Here is a 14,514-nt window from a genome sequence, read left to right as displayed (position 1 = left end):
CTGAACGGGTACAGAGATGATGAACAGCGAAAGGAAATGAGCTTGAACAGTCAAGCTGAAACGTCGGCAAGACTCGTCGCACATTGAAAGCAGCTGTTGTTGGCGATATAGAGATAGGCATTGGATAGCGTGAACTGCGAGATTAAGCTAGGGGAACTGTGCCTGGAAAGCTAAAACTTTTGGTGCTTTCAGGGTCTGCCCACCTGTGCAGGCGCATACGTCAGCACCACGTGACGATCAACAACCCAAAGCCAGAGGGATAGTAGCATGTCAACACGGGCTAGCTCTGTCTATACAACACATGAAGCTTTACTTATACATGGTCGCTGAGCATACCGTCGGCATAGTGCACTGAAACCTTCTAGATCATTCTCTGTCGCGCGAGAGAGGCCCAACTGCTGTTCTTGATTAAAGGTCAAGGGTGTATCCCACTCGGCAACTTCCTTGAAAGCGACGATAGCCACCGCGTGACGACACAAGGACAGGTTTGTTACCTGTCATAGGCCCGAATCGCAGCTTCTTGTACAGAGCACACATCTCGCATCTTCTACTGTCTCCAATATCGCGACATCGTCAGACGTATCATCATGAGTACTTCCAGCAACGCAGCCGCAGCCCCTCAGCTGCCCAACCCGCCCGCGTCCGTCGCAACCACATCGAGCGAGACCAAGTCAACCGACGATGGCAGTATCCTGAGCAAGGGAAAAAAGCTCCTCGGTTTGGGCAAGAAGAAGGATACCGTGGCCGGTAAACAGCCGACAGCGACTACATCAACAACAGCGACGCCGACATTGCTGCCCTCACCCCCAATGTCACCGCCCGAACCACGAGCATCGCCGCGAGGAAGCCCGCGCATGCTGCCAATTGGCGCATCTCCCAGTCGCCGCATCCGCTCTACCTCTCCCGGTCTTCACAGCCCAGCATCGTCGCTCATTTTCGAGCGCAACGTACAAGAGCCTGAACCCTCAGCCGACGTGCCCGCACACATCAAGACGGAAGACCACATACCACCCGCGCTGGATGCGACTTCCCTGGCCATTACAGACAACCACCTCAACCCTGATGAGGTCGAGATCATAACACACACAGCGCATCAGCCAGCCGCTGTGGCAGTCGCGGGCAGCATAACCGACTCGCTGCATTCGCCTCACCTCCCTCACACAGAGTCTGTAGCTTCTAGCCATGCTGAGGTGACAGAGTCAGCACCTGGCTACGGCTCACTGGACACGGCGGATCCACGTCGCTTGAGCTTCATTTCTTTCGCAGACGTGGTGCAAGCTGAACACGTCGAGCATGACAGGCAGGAAGTGTTGGGTGTCACGTCGAACGAGGCTCTGCAGTTTATGAGTCTGTCGTCGACAGCGAACCGATCGGCCTCGCCAGTAAGGTCTGCGGCATCTTCGCCCCCAACCACAAGTGGAGCTGCTTCCCCAAAGCACGCGGATCTGGCGCGCACGCGATCCCCTGCGAGTCCTACCTCCCCTATAGTCCTTGGTAGCCCAAACCCAGCATCTGGTGAAGAGCTACCAGTCCAGATTGAAACAATGCGACAAGCACTGCGCAAGACACACTCGGGCGATCTTAGCGGCGCACGCTCACAGCCATTGAGCGCTGCGAGTCTGGAGGAGAGTGCAGCTGACAAGTCGCCATTCAAGTGAGGGTGTGGTGTGGACAGATTGCGCATGAATGCACTGAAACGATGCTCTTGATTTCATTTTCGGGTTGAGCAATGTTGGGAGCTTATAGGCAGGCTGCGGGGGTTATTGGTTGGTTCAGATATCCATGTGGCGATGTTTCTAGTATTTATTCGATACCAATCCATGCTATTATCTTGTACCGATGTGCATTGACGTCTGCTACGCAATAGAGGCAGAAGTCGTGGGCGTGGCTGTCGCTGCAGATAGATGAGGGCAATCAGGCACAGGCTCGCCGAGCATCCAAGCGCATCAGCCAATGTGCTTTGTCACGTTGGAGCCGTCAGCAGCAACGGCTACATAGTGCAAAAGCAGATGGCTGAGGGCCGGGGCGCGGTGATTAGGCGATTGATAGCAGCGCCAAGGCCGTGTCCTAGTCGTGCCCATGGGTGCCATCTTCGCTCGCTAGGGCTGGCGGTGGGCCTCTTACTACCTAACGACAGACCATTTTGCCTGCGCAACGAGGCATGCAATGCGCCATACGGAACCGATACCCAGTCTCGCAGTGCCCTTGACCGTTGAGCCCCAAGTACTGCAAGCGCAACGGCTACCTGCTGCAATAGCTGGGCCGCCTGCCGTGTGTCAATGAACAGCACAAGACACAGCAGCGGTCCGCATCCATGGACCAGCAGAGACGAAACAGGAGGGAGGTGAGTGCGGCCGAGGCTGCAAACGGACAGTACAACAATGTGAATGCCCACGAGAGAGGCCACGACGACTACCGCAAGCAGCCCCAGACCATACGCACCGTCACCCCCGACGACACGCCCATGCAGCCCTCGACTTCGACGGCCACGACGACGATACCCGAAGATGGCTACCCCAGCCAGACGTTCCAGTCCCCGCCCAACAGCCCCCGCTCCCACAACAGCCAGCTCTCCCAGCGCACCGGCAACCCGCGAGCCTATGTCGCCCGCGCATCGAGCGACTCCGAGTACCGCAATGCGCGCGAGCAGACACGGCCCCGGACTCGCACGCTGGAAGAACGAAGCACCCGGGAGCGCTCGCCCTCGAGCGTCTTCGGCGCAGGCCGACATCGTATAGGCTCCGTGGCCAGCTCCCAGAGCAACTACCAGAGCCTCGAGGAGTCGGTCGTCACTTCCATCGGCCACATCTCCACCATATCCCCACCACAGCAGCCGCCCCCACCCCGAACCTCGAGCACCAACAGCCGCAGCCGCCTCACCAAGCAGCAACAGCAAGAACAACAACAACAACTACTACTACTACAACAACAACAACGATATCAACAAGCCCACCGCTCCACATCGCCCGTCTTGTCACCCTCCAATGTGCCGCCCGAGTCGTGGGTGTCGCCTGTACCGGCCTCAGACGCCAAGAAGCTCAAGGCCCTCATGCGCTCTACCTGTGGCAAGATGCAGGGTCTTTTGGCCTTCCGGAGGGGTGAGCCGAACCCCTGGGGTCTATCATACTGTTATATCAATGACGAGGCTGGCAGCCTGGTCTACGAGCCCAAGAATGACACGTCCTATACCCGTACCCTGATACCCGACTTGCGAGGCTGCCATGTCAAGAGCGCATACGACGGCGAGGCCTACACAGCATACATTCATGTCGTTGTCCATAACTCGAAACTGGAAGTCCATCTGCGGCCGCCGACACAAGAAGAGTTCGACTCGTGGTTCGCCGCCTTACTATGCTGGTCGCCCATGCGTCCAAAGGGCATCCAGAACAGAATGGCGAAACCCCAGGCTCCCGTTATGATTGAGCGTCGCCTTCCAGACAGCAGACGCCACTCCGAAGTATCGTTACTCAAGGATTCGCCCAAAAAGGAAGCGCCTATCATCAAGGTCGGCAAGATGATATATTGGGACACCAGTGTGACATACAGCAACACAGGCACCCCCAAGGGCGCCGGTACTGGAGGACGACCGCAAGCCTATAGAGTCCAGAGCCATGGGTCCCGTCGTTGGCGAAGAGTGTCCTGCACGCTTCGTGAAAACGGAGAGCTCAAGCTCTACTCCGACACTGATGTCACCCTTGTCTCTACTGTCCAGCTTTCCCAGCTTTCCCGATGTGCCGTTCAACGATTGGATCCCTCCGTTTTAGAAAACGAGTTTTGCATCGCCATATATCCCCAGTATACCGCTTCTTCTTCCTCTGCATTAACAATCCTACGACCTATATTCCTATCGCTAGAGTCAAGAGTCCTATACGAAGTTTGGATAGTCCTCCTGCGCGCTTTTACCGTTCCCCAGCTATACGGCCCAAAGTCGTCGGACGCCATGACCGATGAGGGCACTTTATCGCCGTCTTTTGGCACCCAAGACATGTTCCGCATGGAGAAGTCATTGTTCGTAAGAGTCATTGAAGCAAAACTGATTCCGCCTGTAAGCCCCAAGGTCGCTGATAGCAACGGGCAAACCCCGATAAGACCGTCCTCGTCTGCCACGACCAATCCAGGTGGATATCTCGTCGAAGTACTGCTAGATGGAGAGACGCGTTCGCGGACCATGGTCAAGAACGAGGGCAACAACCCATTCTGGAGAGAAGAGTTTGAGTTTCTGGATTTGCCCGCTTTGCACACCGCCTCATTGCTACTGAAAAAGCGACCACCAAGCTACAATCGCACCGAGAAGAGCGGTTTCGAGGCTACCAACTCCGACCCATACGTCTCTGAGGGTGGGTACGCCGGTATCTCTTTCGACCAGACCGTAGGAAAAACTGACATTTATCTGGACGATCTCGGCCCGAACCAGGAGATGGAGAAGTGGTGGCCGCTTGTCAACATGTATGGAAATAGTGTTGGGGAGGTGCTAGTCAAAGTTAGCAGCGAGGAATGTGCCATCCTTATGGCTCGCGATTATTACCCTCTTTCCGAGCTCCTTCACAGGTTCTCTAATGGAATAACACTTCAGGTCGCCCAGATGATACCGAACGAGCTCAGAAGATTGTCGGAATATCTACTGAACATCTTCCAGGTGTCCGGTGCAGCTGGCGAGTGGATATGCGCGCTTGTTGAGGAAGAGATTGACGGCACATTGAAAGAGTCACCTGCTAGCCGGCTACGGTTCAGTAAGAGATTGGGCTCGAGTGAATCGAACGAATCTTCTTTGCCCGGCTTTGGTTCGGCAAGCGATCGCGAGCTCTTTGTTCGAGATATGGGCAACAATGCTAAACTGGAGGCCAATCTACTTTTCCGCGGTAACACTTTGCTTACCAAGTCTTTGGACCTGCACATGAAGCGACTCGGCAAAGAGTACTTGGAGGAGACGTTGAGCGAGAAGCTACGAGAGATCAACACCAAGGATCCTGATTGTGAGGTTGATCCGAACAAGGTCGCCTCGCAACACGAACTGGACCGAAACTGGAGAAGGTTGATCAACTGTACTGAAGAAGTATGGCGAGCCATCTACAACTCCGTGTCCCGATGCCCGCAGGAGCTGAGGTTGATCTTTAGGCACATCAGGGCATGTGCTGACGATCGCTACGGAGACTACCTGCGAACGGTGCAGTACAGCAGTGTCTCTGGCTTCCTGTTCTTGCGCTTCTTTGTTCCGGCGGTGCTGAATCCGAAACTCTTCGGCCTACTGAAAGGTGCGCAGTTTTCATCTTCATCACATTCCAGTTGCTAACAGTCCAATTAGATCACCCCAAGGTCAAAGCTCGAAGAACGTTCACTCTTATTGCAAAATCTCTACAAGGTCTGGCAAACATGTCTTCATTCGGCACCAAAGAAGCATGGATGGAGCCCATGAACGCCTTCCTCACTACACATCGGCAAGAGTTCAAGAAGTATCTTGATGATATTTGCTCGATATCGACCACGTCGCAACCCGCACCGCCGATACCACCCTCGTACAGTACCCCAATCGCTATTCTCCACCGTCTACCTCCAACGTTCAAGGAAGGCTTCCCATCGTTACCATACCTCATCGACCATTCACGCAACTTTGCCATGTTAGTGAACCTCTGGTTGGACAACACTCAAAAGAGTGCGCCTGACATACAGGCCACTGATGGTGACCTCCTTCGTTTCCACAACATTTGCCTATCTCTTAACGAGCGCACCAAGGACTGCCTGAATCGTGCCGAACCCGCTGAACGACCGTCATCGTCACTCAGTATCAAGTGGGAAGAGCTAGTTGAGCAGCTACAAGGTGCGCAGATTGACACATCTCGAGGTGCAGCTACAAGGAATCGTGGACCAATACAGGAAGAAGAGATAGAGGACACCCCGCTATCTCCAAACAATGGTGACGACTATTTGTCCTCATCTACCAGCACACCTATTACAATGCAGCAGCCGCCACCACGGACACGGCATCAGCAAAACTCGAGTATCTCAGCATCTCAAAGTTCTTTGAAGAGCAACAGTTCGGCCACAATATCTTACACGAATCCATTTGCTAAGAAGCAATGGTCAGGCCAATATACAACATCAGGAAACGACTCGATAAATGTCTCACAGTCCGCATCTGCTTCCGCCAGCGCGTCTGCGTCCGCAAACGAGGATACGCCCCCAGGATCCAGTGACGGCCTTCACATGGCCCCTGCGCCTTCCTATCCACAAGCCCTGACTACGACGACAACGACCACGATTTCTACATCTACATCTACACAGTCTTTCAATTACACCAATCCCAATTCTCACATCAACCAACAGAGACCTGCCACCGTATCCACAAACTCCCTCGTCGGAAGACCACCTCGTTCAGCGGGTGGTCAAAGCATGGAGGGCAGCGAGAGTGGCAGTATTGCAGAAGAGGAATACACAACCGCGCTCCCAGCCTTCTCCGAAAAGGCAACCAAGGAGAAGAAGGAACGCGGCTTCCGAGGCGTCCTCCCCTTCCAACGAAAAGGCAAGCGCAGAGACAAGGAGAAAGACAAGGAGAAAGACAAGGATAAGGATAAGGAAAAGGACAAGGAGAACCGCAAAGACAAGGGCAAAGACAAGGACCGCGACCGGGACCGCAGCAATGAACGTGGGACTAGCGCTCTTGGCCGAGAGGGATATGTTGACTTTGGCAGCGTACGAGGAAAAGGCCGTGATGCTCATGGAAGAGGAGAGGAACGTGAGCATCGCGACGAGGAATTCTGACTACATGGCTGGTTTACCGGGGGCGACAGTCCAAGGACGTTGGCCAAGAGGGAGATCAAGAGGAGGAAGAGTGCAGGCGAACTCTTGGATAAGGCGAGTCCGACGTAAAAACGTGTATTTCTCTCTCTTTCTCTCTCTCTCTCTCTCTCTTGGGATGGCAAAAGGGCTTGAGTTATCACATGTTGCTCGTTTCTGTTTGGTGTGGCTGCATGTCAACAGCGCTGCAATACAACTGCATTATATGGGGGCTGGTTTTGTTGCACGATTTTGATGCTTCTCCTTTTTGACAATGGCGCGTTAGAGCGATGACCTGTTTGTTCTTGTCTGCTGTTCTGGGGGTGGGGGAAAACGGGCGAGGCATATTTGCATATTGAATCTTGTCTCTGTATACAGCGTTTTGAGTTTTTTTTTTCTTGTTATGCGTAGATATCAATGTTATTCGCTTGACGTAAAAAAGATATTGTTGTTATTCACTATGAAGTGATTGGCGATGGTTATGTTGTTTGAAGTGTTTTTTTTTTCTTTTACATTACATTCATGGGTAAAATCTGGTATCTGTCGTATCTTTTCTTCTACCGAATCCGCTTCCATACTCTCTCACTTCCACATCCCGATTCACCACCACACAAAGCCTCCAGACTTGTCAAAACGAACCCTTCCTTTTACTAGTTACGCTACCCACACCCGACTACAACACCACCTTAGTCAAAGTTGAAAGCATTCTTGTAGACCTTCTTCTCCTTCTCCTTCCTCGCCTGCACCCTCTTCTTGACTACATCCAACTCCTTTACAATCGCCGCATCTCCCGGTGCAAACTTGGCTGCCTCGTGCAAATCCGCCAGCGCCTCATCCTCATTCTTCTTCCCGGCTTTAGCTTGTGCTCGTCTGAAATAGCACTTGGCCTTGTCCTTGTCCGTGATACCCTCGATATCCAGCGCCTTTGTCGCATTCTCCGCTGCTTCACCGAACTGGCTCAGTTTGTTCTGGAGAAGCGCCGAGTTGCTGTAGAGAGAAACCTTCAGGGCGTTGAGTTTAGGCCAGAGGTCTGCGGGGTCGTCGTCAAGAGGGGCGGGGTACTCGTGCAGATATCGGATACCCTTCTGGTACTTTGTGATACCGAGTTTGAGATCGCCCTTTTTGAAGGCGTCGTTGCCCATGTCCTTTAACTTTGTAGCGATTTCGAGAATCTCTTCGCCTTTCCACTCGTCGTCTGCGTTGGCTTTTTGGTCTTCGGGGAAGTCTTCGTAAGGGTCGCCGGTTGCGTCGGAGATCTTTTCGGTGGCTTTGTCGTAGTCGTCGCCGGAGAGCTCGCCGCAGTCGATTATGGTGGCGTCTCGCTCGGGCTTGTCACCGCTCTGTGTCTTGAGGTTCTCGATTGTACGGATGATGCTCTTGCCGTTGATGACCTCACCAAAAACGACGTGCTTCTTGTCGAGATGCGGTGTGGGCACCGTAGTTACGAAGAACTGTGAGCCATTTGTTCCTGGTCCGGCGTTTGCCATGCTCAGCAGGAACGGCTTGTCGTGCACCTTTTCAAAGTTCTCGTCCTCGAACTTCTCGCCATAGATGCTTTCACCGCCTGTCCCGTTACCCTGTGTGAAATCACCGCCTTGGATCATGAAGCCCTTGATGACGCGGTGGAAGCTCGAATTCTTGTAGTGGAGCGGTTTGCCAGATGTGCCTTCGCCTTTCTCGCCGGTACATAGTGCGCGGAAGTTCTCGGCGGTCTTGGGGACAATGTCGCTGTACTAGGTAGGTTGTTAGTAGCGTGCTCAAACGAATTGGAATGCGCGGGTGTTGGAGTTTGGGAAGTTGTGGAACATACGAGCTCAAAGGCAACGCGGCCAGCTTTCACACCGCCAATGGCAATGTCGAAGAAGACGCGAGGGCGCTCTGAAGTTTGTTAGTACTCTTTCTATATTCTCTTGATTATCAAGGCTCGTAGGCGAGCTTCATGTGAAAGTGACTTACTAGTGTCAGCCATGATCGCTGAATCGCGGTAGATGAATGAGGGGTTCGTAATAGTATGAACGAAAGACGCAGCACTGAGTGTGTATCAACAGAGTTGTAGGAATCGAAGTTTATGTGCAAGGCTGAAGAAAAGCACGGTGGTAAGCTGTCCAGAACTTTCCACGAAGCTACAGCCTACAGCTTCAGGCCGCGCCAAGCCCGCCTTTACACACCAATACGACCTTTCGGAGGGCCAATCGGGCTGACCGCAGTTTCTAAATACTCGACTGTAGCTAACGTTTACACAATTCTGTTTCTAGAGCGCAAAAACTCATCGTAGTTTTTCTTGAAGCTTGTTGAATCTCGTAAATATTGACGCGATGCTCGCGATGAGGGGCAACGCGGGGCAATGGCCGGGCTGCATTTTGGCCGTATCCTCCGAGAGCTATACGGCGGCAAGCCTAAACACCAAACCTCGCAAGCATTGCCTACACGATCATATAGTGTCATCAATATAGAATGCATTTTCATATACTCGAGTGTTCAAGCTCAAGTCTACCTCTTTCCCTTACCGCTCTCTCACAGTGGTACAAAATAAGAATAGACTCAACAACGCCATCCATCTGCTTACCATGTATCTACGCATATAATGATAGACGCCACTTTTAGATTGAGACGCCAGCACCGAGAAACCATTATCTTTAACTGCCCACCATTACCGCCTCGCAGACATGGAAAAAGGAAGAGCCGTCGAGACCATTTCGTTCTGGTCGTAGTGGTAAGTAAACCCACCCTGCAGCGTCCGTCGCAGGGCATTCAACCTCTGCAATTTCCACCACTTGTCGATGCGAACTTCCACGTTCTTGTTGATCTTGACTTTCATCCTACCCGCTCCGTAGGCCTTGCCAGTTTCTTCGTGCAGGGCAGTGGAGTAGGCAGGGCCGCGCGCGGGCTTCTCAACCGTGTTGCGGATATCTGCGAACGAGGAGTGTAGTGCCTTGCGGTCCTTTTTGGAGATGCGGCGTGTGGAGACGTTGGCGAGTTCGTCGAGCGTGTGCAAGAGCTGGTCTTGTCTTCGGTAGACGGTGTAGCGCTTGACTAGTCGTTCACCGTCTCGAACGTGTTCTGGATCATCCGAGTCTTGGTCTTCCTGAACGTCCTCGTCTTCTTCTTGGGGAGTGAGGGATTTTTCGTAGAGGAGCGCAATGTTCTCGCCTGCTGCGATCTGAACACCAGAGTCGGCGCTCTCGAGCTGCTCGACAAAGGCGTCCATTGCGGCTTCTGTTTCTTCCTCAAGATCTTCAATCTCGGTCGCGAGGAGACCCCATTCTTCCAAGGCAGCAATCACAACGTTGCCTTCGTCTTGCGCGTCGATGGATGCACCGTCCGACTCAATAATCTCTATAAGAAGACTCATAATGTCCAAGATCTCATCGTCGCCAGCCCCAGCGAAGAAGGCAGTTGTGCCGAGTGTGTGAATCGCATTGACTTTGACCGCAATGGAGGAAGAGGACTGTATCGTCCGCTTGAGTTGGTCGGCAATATCTTCGTAGATGCTATCGGAGTCGATAGTCACGGCCGTGACGGCGAGCGCTGAAGAGTGTCAGTGGAAGTCTACTCGCTTCATTGCAGATACCGTACCTTTCAGGGCCTTGACAGTCTCCGCCTCTGTCGTCTCCTGCCTGATGCTCTTAATCATCGACGAGACCAGCTCCCCTACGTGGCTTTCGACCTCCTCTCTTGCGTACCGGGCCATGAGTATGTGCGCGTATGCATTCAGGCTCTCGGTGCGGCCCTCGGTGCTGCTGCGCTTGAGGTTGGTAATCTGCTCGATGCGCGTATTGAGCTCAGCCTTCCACGCATCTTCGGGGATGTTGACATCTTCGCCGTTGAGTACATCGTCGATAGATGCTGTGCTGTAAGGGATGTTAGCATGTGTTTGTGCACGAAAGTCCAGAAGCGATGATGTCACCGGTGCGATCGCGATGTGGGGGGAAAACAAAAAGTTATGTGCAGTGTGAAACTCACCTCCAGGCAGTTCCGTCGCTGAGGTGGCCATCGTCTTCTTCTTCCGAGTCGAGCTGTCGGTTGCGACTGGCGGCGCGCGACTGTGCTGGTGATCCGGCTGCCGAAGTTGTCTTTGAGGCTGTTGTAGATGCGACGCGCGAGCGGGCCTTGCGCGACATGGTCTTGTGGCTCTCGAGAGCCTGTTTTCGGAGGTCGCGCATCGTGGATTACAAGCTGTGAGAGGTTGTGGTTTGTTGAGAGGCAGACTTTTCGGTAGAATTATTGTTTGGGCCTATACAGGCTACAGTTGCGTGTTGGCGGTCGTGCGGGGAACCAAGGTGAATATGCAGTTATTGCAGAGCTAAAGAGTCTGTAAACTCGGTTGTGGAGGGATACAAGTGACGTTTGAAAGACATGAGTATGAGTCAGAACAACAGGTAGCCAAGTTGTAGGTTGCAAAGGTGAAAAGGACGTCGGTGGTGCAGGAGGCAACGTTCAAATGTCAGATGTTCATCACCCATACGACTTCTCCCGACTCCACGGCTGCCCAAAGTGCGCTAAATGACGTACGTCATTGCATTCTGGCTTTGCCTCAAGCTTGCGCACAATCATCCATCCTTTCTCTAATGTCGCAATACAAAGCTCCATCGTTGTCCAGCGAACACACCAGGTGATTAGTGTCTATCAACGGTCATGTGTAAGCTCGTTGGTCGTGTCGCTGATTGGCCTCCTGCATGTCTACACTCTCTTTGCCCTGATAGGTACAACAGCTCGCAAAGTACAGTAGTCTTCATGTTGGCAAGGCTAATTATACATGCGGAAGCCGCCCACAGTCATCGATGAACCGATCGTAAGAAGGCGATGCAGATGGAAGTTCAGCTGCTATGAGCGCTCTCCAGGGCTATTCACCAGCCCTACCTTGGCGTCATATTCCTCCGATGGCCATTCAGGCCTTCCGAGACATCTTTGAGGCTCAACTATGGCGGCCCGATAATCGAGTGCCCGCCCAGCGTTCGAAATAGCTACGGTGCAGAAAAAGGTTCTTGCGTCGTGGCCGTTCGCCGCACCGCAGAATCTAGATGAATATGAATAGATGAAAGGATTACGGGGCCAAGTGCCCCACGCATGTTGGAAGCGGCAAAACCACGTGGAGTCGAACTGTGCCAGCGGATCGCTTCCCGTGAATTGGGCGCCTGTTGTTGAACCTCAACCTCGGCCTCGGGTCTATTCTCCATATGGCAGGCCATGCGTCTGGGACTTAAGACACAGGGTCACATACATGGGGAGGGGTACGGCACAGAACCTTATCACAGGCTCGGTGCCTGGTGCATAAGTGCATTCACCTATGTGCTTTCGGAGAACGGGCATGTCGCTCCAACTGGCCGGCTTACCCATGACAGCGGCAATGTTGGTCCCAGTACCATACCCATGTCCCAACTCCGGAGAGCTACACCAACAACGCAACGCTTCTTGCGACCCAGCTGCTCGTTCACAGTATATTCTGACCCAAACACACCCGGCACCGACATAATGGTAAACGGCGACCAAAGGCAGACGCCGCAACGTGGACATGTGGTGAAGCCTGTAAGACTCACGCAGCACACACCAGCAATGCGGTCCCTACTTCGGATAAACTGCACATCATTCATGCAATCCCTCTGTTGGATTATATACCCCTTACCAAATCCGCTCCGCACCGACGTCAGCTTCGTAAAGCCCACAACAAGATATTACGACCTTGCGAAGAGTGGCCAGGACCGTGAAGCGAGGCTTATGCGGCGCAGCCGCCAACACATCTAGTCGGTATATAATACCATGGCGAGTGGTGTCAGCCGGATCTGGTTCCTCCGAATTACGCGAATGCCATCACAGTAGCCAGCAAGGATACTGATCCTACGAACGTTGCTGTAGACCTCACGATGTTGACTGGCAAGTGCCGCCAACTAGTGTGTTCAGGCAATTGATGCGCAACAAAGTAAAAAAGTGGAGTGCCTGCCTAGACTGACGATCATCGGAATCTGTTTAATGCGCCATCGCAATTGGTCTGCTCGTATAGATGTTACACTGCCCCTCCGGTCCGATTGAACAACCACGTCGCATACACGAATCAACGTTGATAAGTATTGTGCTACTGTAAAGTGAACCGGCTGTAAAGCGAATGGAGAAGGTGGAAAGAAAAAAGAAAAAAAAACTCCCAAAGCGCCCTCAAGGCCAGCCATCCTAGCTCGATCGCTATGTGTATCCCCTTGACCACGCGATGCTATGCAAAAGAACAAATAAAACAAGACTACAAATAACGCTCTCCTTCCAAAACAGCTAACAAGAACAAGGCAAGTTATGCGAACGCACAACCGCTCTAAGCGGAACCCCAGCCCTTCGTTTAGTGTTGCCTTACCGCTCTGGATAAGTCTCCGGATCAGGGGCCGGTGCGCCAAATATGTCTCCGCTTGCTGTTCCAACTGCCAGCAACATATCCTGTGCGGCAAGTTCCGCGTTGGTGAGGTCGAGTGGGTGTCGTTGTTGTGGTGGTAGGTTATGTTGTAGTTGCATCGACAATGATGAATGCAATCCTTGCTCTTGATGAACGTTGAACCATGATAACGATGTGGATGTTGATGTAGAAAACAATGTCGATGATGATGATGATGATGCGCTTAAACGACTGATGCCTGCACTTGAGCTGCCGCCCCTGCTACGCCCACCCGCTCTGCCTCCTCTTCTTGACGGTGGTTTGGCGACCATGCCTCGTATCATGCTGGTGTGACGGTTTCTTGTTGATGTTGATGATGTCGCTGATCGTTGTGGCGATGCTCGTGCAATCCCACTTCCACTTCCACTTTCACCATGCATTCGTACATGCTGACCACTACGCCTAGCATAACCCATCATCTCTCCGCCCCCTCCCACAATCTCAGCACTAATCTCGTCATCCCTACACACACACACCCAATCAGCCCCTTCTCTTTCCTTCTTCTTCCCTTGTCTCCCTCTGTTGTGAATGATGAACTCACTGGTGAGAACCCCCCACGCCACCACCGCCTTCTGGCCACCCAAACGGAAACGCGCTTCTCTCTCCCGGTCTCCGTTTGGGGATATCAATGTGATGGAAGTTACGTAGATGCTCGACTAGGTGGTCTCTTCGCGTGAAACCTTTGTCGCCGATGCGGTTACAGCGGGGCACGTTGCAAGGGTATTCCGGGGTGCCGACGCCGTGAACGGTGGATTGGTGGCGTTGGAGGTCTGCGAGGCGGGTGAAGTTTGCTGAGGAGGTGCAGGAAGCGATGTCACATGTCCATGTTCTGTGAGGAGCGATGGTTAGTCATTAGGGGGAATAGAGGCGGGATGGGCATGGGAGTATTTACTTTGTGCGACTTGTACTTCTAGTTAACATTAGTTATAGGTATGAAAGTTTTGATAGGGTGATGCTTACCTAGTCGGCCCTTGCGATGTGTTCATCCCTAGATCTTCGCTGTGGCTTTGCCAATCTCCAACATCATACCCACTAGCTACTGGCTGTTGATACCCAGCAGTCTGTGCAACATTTACAGGTTGCGTATAGTAGTCTGGGATGATATGGTAAGGTTGGGATGGGTACTGCTGATACTGTGCGTAGTAGGCGTTAATTTGAGATTGTGTGTATTGAGGCACTCCTGAGGCTGGATACGGAGCTTGGTAGCTGTAGCTGCCTTGGTCGGACGATGAGTACTGATGTTGTAAGTCAACACAGAAAATCGATATGGAAGATGAAGTGACACTTACGCTGTATCCGGACATAGCGGGCGAAGGCGGTTGTTCCTGCTT

General features: G+C 52.8%; 4 protein-coding genes across 4 annotated transcripts; 2 read left to right on the top strand and 2 right to left on the bottom strand.

The window, feature by feature from the left end:
• Nucleotides 1–587: 587 nt before the first annotated feature.
• Nucleotides 588–1,658, top strand: ALTATR162_LOCUS4293 (uncharacterized protein; the record flags this gene model as incomplete). Its single annotated transcript, XM_043311903.1, has 1 exon — nt 588–1,658. The coding sequence occupies one exon, from the start codon at nt 588–590 to the stop codon at nt 1,656–1,658; it is 1,071 nt and encodes a 356-aa protein (XP_043167838.1).
• Nucleotides 1,659–2,314: 656 nt separating this feature from the next.
• On the top strand, nt 2,315–6,756 carry ALTATR162_LOCUS4292 (uncharacterized protein; the record flags this gene model as incomplete). The annotated part of the gene is made up of 2 exons (XM_043311902.1): nt 2,315–5,252; nt 5,303–6,756. 2 exons carry the CDS (start codon nt 2,315–2,317, stop codon nt 6,754–6,756), a joined length of 4,392 nt encoding a protein of 1,463 aa, XP_043167837.1.
• A 701-nt stretch (nt 6,757–7,457) lies between these two features.
• On the bottom strand, nt 7,458–8,740 carry ALTATR162_LOCUS4291 (uncharacterized protein; the record flags this gene model as incomplete). Its single annotated transcript, XM_043311901.1, has 3 exons — nt 7,458–8,504; nt 8,582–8,649; nt 8,728–8,740. The coding sequence occupies 3 exons, from the start codon at nt 8,738–8,740 to the stop codon at nt 7,458–7,460; spliced, it is 1,128 nt and encodes a 375-aa protein (XP_043167836.1).
• A 681-nt stretch (nt 8,741–9,421) lies between these two features.
• ALTATR162_LOCUS4290 (uncharacterized protein) lies at nt 9,422–10,934 on the bottom strand (the record flags this gene model as incomplete). The annotated part of the gene is made up of 3 exons (XM_043311900.1): nt 9,422–10,299; nt 10,348–10,622; nt 10,735–10,934. The coding sequence occupies 3 exons, from the start codon at nt 10,932–10,934 to the stop codon at nt 9,422–9,424; spliced, it is 1,353 nt and encodes a 450-aa protein (XP_043167835.1).
• Nucleotides 10,935–14,514: the final 3,580 nt, after the last annotated feature.

Source organism: Alternaria atra, assembly GCF_907166805.1.
Source record: "Alternaria atra isolate CS162 genome assembly, contig: 23, whole genome shotgun sequence".
NCBI classification, from domain to species: Eukaryota; Fungi; Ascomycota; class Dothideomycetes; order Pleosporales; family Pleosporaceae; genus Alternaria; species Alternaria atra.
Note: the sequence above shows the minus strand (reverse complement) of the source record. Positions and strands in the feature narration are given on the sequence as shown.